The sequence below is a fragment of the Pyxicephalus adspersus genome, chromosome 5, assembly GCF_032062135.1.
Source record: "Pyxicephalus adspersus chromosome 5, UCB_Pads_2.0, whole genome shotgun sequence".
Lineage (NCBI taxonomy): Eukaryota > Metazoa > Chordata > Amphibia > Anura > Pyxicephalidae > Pyxicephalus > Pyxicephalus adspersus.
Genome location: NC_092862.1, coordinates 74,292,447 through 74,298,446, shown reverse-complemented (window position 1 = coordinate 74,298,446; position 6,000 = coordinate 74,292,447). Strand labels below are relative to the sequence as shown.

Genomic DNA, 6,000 nt, shown 5'->3' with positions numbered 1-6,000 from the left:
ACCAGGTAAGAAGCCGACCGGCATCTTATGTTCCGCTGGCCGGTATCTTGTGTTCCGCTGGCCGGCATCTTGTGTGAAAAGATGCCGGGCGGCGGAACAAAAGATGCCGGCCAGCATCTTACCGGTCCCGCTGGCACCCGACGCTGGAGAGGGAGACCGACGGACGACGATGGACGGAGGACGACGCTGGAATACGAAAACGATGCTGGATGAGCACAGCGGGACCAGGTAAGTATGGATGCGACAAAAAACTTGGGGTTAACCATCCTAGCCGGTTTTTTTTGCCCGTACGAAGGTCGGGCTTAACGGCTAGGTGGTTAAAGCTCATCTAATATATATTTGGTTCTGACAAAATACAAAGGGGGTTACAGAAAAAAAGTTGTGCATTTGTGTCCTGAATAGGAGCATTTCAGAAAGTCTCTCCTGCTGGACACCAATGAAATTTAGCAAGGTGGTAATGTTTCTAGTTACCATAACATGCATGCACCAAATAAAAGTAATGATAAATCAAGAATTTCTGCACTCACTAATTGGTGCTCATTTTATTTTTGAAAGATACAAAGCTAAAGCTCTCATACAGTGCTGGCTGGTCATATTTTGCTCCCCGCTCACCATTCCTGTACCAAAGAGTAAAAACTACACCATACAATGTGTCTAGTCAGTTATAGAGGGCTGCTAACTGTCTTTGTACCTCAAAATCTCTGCAATGGATATCTCCAGAGAAATGCAATTCATGTGACAGATAACCAAGGGGTACATGTTCTTACTGCTACATCCTAAGGTCCCTTCATCTCCCCATTCATGAGAAATTAGGGTTCACAGAAGGTAAGTGGCCAAATGTGTGAGCAGGGCAGCACAGCATGACGGTATAGTTTTCCTTATCTTGTGATGGTGCCACAGCAATCATTTTTTATTTTAAGGGGGAGTGAGTCACAAGAGTCCCCCATTTATCCTACATTTTAATGTACCTACAGCTTCCCTTTAGAGAAATTGGGGTTCAAGGAACATAAGCAGACATTTATATGTGACAGGAGTGATACATTTTAGTGAAGGGCGGGGGTAGCCACAGGAGTCCCCCATTTATCCTACATTTCATTTTCTTTACTGTTAAAGAAAAATGAGGGTTCACAGAAGATAAATGGCAAGCTTTGTGTGAAAGGGTAGCACAGTGTGACAGGTATAGTTTTGTGTGATGGCACCGTGGTGATGTAAGTTTAGGGGATTACAGTTACATTTCCCTTTTCTTACAGAGTATTGAGGTTCGGGGGGAGTAAGGGGATAGCTATGTGTGACAGGGTAGCATGATATGATAGGTATAACATTTTAATAGGGAAGGGGGGGGGCAAAAGGGGTTTCTTACTGGTTTCCACATTTCCAGTTGCCAACATCCCTCTGTTCCAGAGAAATTAGCCAGGGTTCCTTGGCATGAGGAAAGGGGTAACCGCACCGCAACCTTACCACCAACCTGGATGTAGCCTTGAAATTTTGTGAACTTCAAGGGGGGACTATAGCGCACAGATAATTGGCAGTACCCTAATTTTCCATGCCCCCAGGGGTCCCCAACATGCAAACTCAATGTGGGGACCCTGGTCTTGAAATAGCCCTCTTAATGTGAAAATAGCACTGTATTTTGTTAGAATTTTATGCTTCTAACAACATGAGGCATAAGGGAATGGGGTAACCGCACCACAACCTCACTGCCAACCTGAATGCAGCCTTGAAGTTTTGTGAATGAGCAAGTATATATTTGGGTCACCATAGCACAGAGTGAATTGACAGTACCCTAATGATCATTGCCATAGATGTGGCCCCTGGGGGTTCCTAACATGCAAACTCAATTTGGGGACCCCTGTGTACCCTGAAAATGTCACATTTCCATGACACTCAGTATAGGAGATATGAAGTTTACATGGGGATAATGAAAGCTGTATGGACACAGACACAGATATCATGCTGCTGCTGCTGAAATTATCTCTCAGTACAAGGTAGGCAGGGAGCAGCCACAGCTGATTGTCAGGTTTATAATATACACACCCACTCTTAAGGAGGTAACACTGAGCATGCTCAGGAAGCTCCCTCTCCTGGAAGCATGATCTGGTTGAGAAACATAGGAGATGCGTGTGCCTCATCTTCCACAAGACAATGAGCAGACGGCCTAATGTGGCCCTAACCGTAGGTTGGGCATAGGTCTAATTATACATTTTTCACCCCTTTTTCCATAGTGTTTGGACACCTTTTTTTACAGAAACCAGACTCTTGTCTGCCCCCAATGGTGGCAAGGGCCACCAAGACTTTAAAAAGCAGTCCCCCAAATTACACCCTCTTACTCCGGCAAATGAGTACAGGTATACGTAGAACCCCTTACCCATTCTCAAAATGGGTTAAAACAGCCCTAGAAATCATGGGACTGATTGATTAAAGTTTTTGAAGAGAGTAGTACAGATGCTTCTCGTTTACCAACCAGGTTACATTCCTGCAACATGGCCGTTAAGCGAAGAGCATAGCAAAGACCCGGTCTGCACCGCTGCAAGCATGCAGCTCATTTATAGTCTGCAGCCCTGGGATCAGAAATGATCATGGAGGAGGAAGACGGGGGGAGGACCGAAGAGAACACGCTGCGTGGATGTGCACTGTACAGTTTTGCACAGTGTAATCGTCAGAGGAGCCGGTCATAGGTGCGGGTGGTCGGTAAACAGGTAAGTCATAAAGCGGACTACCTGTAGATAGACTTTCATTGGCGAATATAAGTGATTTAGTAAACCTGGAATGGATCTAGTTCAATAATAAAAACCTTTGCCAAGTAATAGCAAATTATTTTTTAGAAATCTTTTCCAGATGTTTGCTTGATCACAAGGGTTCCCCATGAAAGTCTATCTTTACCAGTCTTGGGGAGCTTTTATAAAGCAGACCCAATGACAACACACAGAATGTTCCTTTCTAAATGATTAATTTTAAAGGCTCCAGTGATGTCTAAACAGTGTCCCACTATAAGCGATGCAGCACTGGTCCCTACTGTAGATTCAGGAGGAGCTCCAGATTCCATTTAAAAAAATATGAAAATAAAATAAAACTTTTCTGTACTATTTACTAAATCTTTAACTCTGCACGGCAAAAAATTGTAAGCCTGTAAAATACCGGGCAAGAACTGTATTCTCACAAATACTAGTGCCAGTTCAGTCACAATGCATGTGTATCATAGTAAATAAGGATGAAAAACCTGTTGAATTTGCCTGTAATAGATTATAAACAAGCACATTTAGGTATCTCTAAATTTGGCTAGGTTTCATAGAAACATTTACAGAGGGTCTTGAATAGCATTTATAATCTTAATTTTGTTTGACCTCTTTCACTTTCTTCAAAAAAGTACTTTCCCTTTCTTTTTCAGGTGTTGGCTTTACAGTCATTCTGATATCATTATATGTGGGATTTTTTTACAACGTGATCATTGCTTGGGCTTTGCATTATCTATTCTCCTCATTTACCTCAGACCTTCCTTGGATTCACTGCAACAATTCATGGAATAGTCCCAATTGTTCTGAGACACGATATGATTTTAATGACTCAGGCTACACTTCTTTCAATGACACTTTCAAGGTCACTCCAGCTGCAGAATACTTTGAGTAAGTACTAAACAGTTTCTCATTAAGGTATTGATTTTTATTTTTATTTAATTTAAAATTTAATTCATAACTTTACTGTACTATGATTAAATTGTGGTTTTACATTTAAGCTAAAAAAACAAGTTTTATTTAAAGGGTCATTTGAGAAAAATTGATCTTTTAGGTTCTGGTGTTGGTGAATAAAACTACTAGATTGTTTTGTTTATATCTTGGGATCTTATTTGGTGGGGCTTTTTCTGTTCTCAAGTTTACTTTTGCTATTACCACTTCAATAGGGAACGTTTACATTTATGTTACATGATTGAGAATTGGTCCTGGAACATGCAGAAGTAGGTGGGAAAACTTCCCGTTGGACAAGAAAGTTGTCAGTTGCTGTATCCAAATATAAATTGGGGCTGACTCAACCAAGTGTGCTAAACCAAACTAAATTATACCAACATCACATTTGGCGGGTCTGACCCTTTAAAGCAGAAATTTAATTTAAAAAAAAATAATTTACATGCTCTTGAAATTTTACAAATCATACCCAGAGAGTCCCACATTGTCTTGGCTTCTTTCTTCTTTCCAGAGCTTTCTGTTCTGTCCGATGTTTTCCTATTTTTTCCTTTTTCTGGGTTCTTCCTGATGTCTCCTGATTTTGCACTGAGCAGGCACAAGATCTAATTAGGTTTCTATATGTATATAAAATGAAATAAAATATAAATGTATATAAAATGAGTGCCGATCTCACTATGCATGCGTGAGCACAGAAGCAGCAGCCCACAGCCTTCTGGGATATTTGACACAAGTATACCAGAAGGCTGCAGGTTTCCTGTTCAATCTTAGGGGACAGAAGGGGAGATAAACTCCTCAGAAAAGTAAAAAAAAACAGATTTGTGTTTATATGTTCACTTTAAACATATAAGTATTGCTCTAAAGACAACCATATTTAGCAAGCATTTACAAAGCTTTTAGCAAGCTTCTGCTGAATCCCTCTACCATTACATTTCACCACCTGTGTACCCCTGTTGAACCAGAGAAGTTAAAACATTTCAGCCATGGGCACATTGATTTGACAATTACTTTGTCAATATTAATGAAACAGAATCCATACATATGTCATAAATAGACACAAACATTTCTTTCATTTAGCAAAGTTGTCTTGTAAAAATTATTTTATTTTCTAAGCAAAGTACAGTCAAAAGTGACAGCTGTACATAAAAATTGTAAGTTGTATTTTCCCCTGTCTATAATAAGTAAAATTACATTTCTTGTACAAATCACAACAAAGTTATATACAAATAAAATATTGGCATTTAAAATGTGTATTTTTTTTTTCAAATTGATTAAAAGAACTGTTTTTTTTATTAAAAAAATAATACTCGTAAGGCTGTTTTTATTGACAGAATGGGTCTGATGTATCCAAGGCTTGGGAGGGTACACTTTCATCAATGAAGCTGAGTGATCCAGCAAATATGGAATGGATTTCCTTAAAGTCATTTGCTATTTGTTAGCAAATGTTTTCAATCCTGGACCAGATCCATTCCAGGTTTGCTGTATCATCCAGGCTCACTGATGAGTGTATTTTCTCCAGTCTTGGAGAGCTTTAATGGATCAGGCACAATGTGTATGTGAAACATAAGAAAATTATGTAAATATTGTGAAATCAATCTTGTTCTATCTTTTTAAAAGTTAATTTACATGATTTGCATTATTACCACAGAAACTGGTTCAGTGTCTCCTGAGCCACCCAGCTATCCAAATTGTAGAAATATGAACAGGGTGTATAAAATATGTGCTAGGAAGTTAGACTTCAGGATAAAGTATTTGGAGTGCATCATTTAGGGCTAAATCACACTATTTATGTTGTTTTAAAACACACAGTAATGGCAGGGGTGCATTTTCCACCCAGTCTGCTTGGCTTTTTTAAAATTAGGGTCAAATGCATGTCCCCCTCATATTATGGCCCCTTCAAGCCATGGTAGCCTCTTGGTTGCACTAGTGCTATTAACCCCCCTGTAGCATTTGAAAGGGGGCAGGAAGGAGAATGGATCCATCAGCAACTGCAAAAGCTCCGCTCTGGAAAGTGGGTGGCATAAGCTTTGTACAATTCTGCCATTGGTAACGGGTTCAGGGAGAACATTCCTGAGCAGATGCAATATATTTTTTTCATGGTGGCCTTTATTAATAACTTCTTTTTATTAACAAAATTGACATGGGAGTAATTTTCTGCAAGTGTCACAAGCTGTTGCACTGGAGGTGGATTTTAGAATGCTATACCCTACCACCTAGACTCATAATGAAATGAAGATGCATATTTGGGGATTTATAAATGAAAAGTGGTCAGTTTTTAGAAAATTGGCCTATTGTTGGTAATATCTGAATTTCATATCAGAATTAA

The 6,000-nt window shown here is 39.6% G+C and overlaps 1 protein-coding gene across 4 annotated transcripts in view; it reads left to right on the top strand.

Annotated features, from left to right (window-relative positions):
* SLC6A3 (solute carrier family 6 member 3) overlaps positions 1-6,000 on the top strand; it is a 49,235-nt gene that overhangs the window by 22,286 nt on the left and 20,949 nt on the right. For all 4 annotated transcript variants that reach the window (XM_072411873.1, XM_072411872.1, XM_072411871.1 and 1 more), the window contains exon 4: positions 3,386-3,620. In XM_072411873.1, coding sequence (XP_072267974.1) covers positions 3,386-3,620 — 235 coding nt within the window. The remainder of the gene's footprint in view (positions 1-3,385; positions 3,621-6,000) is intronic.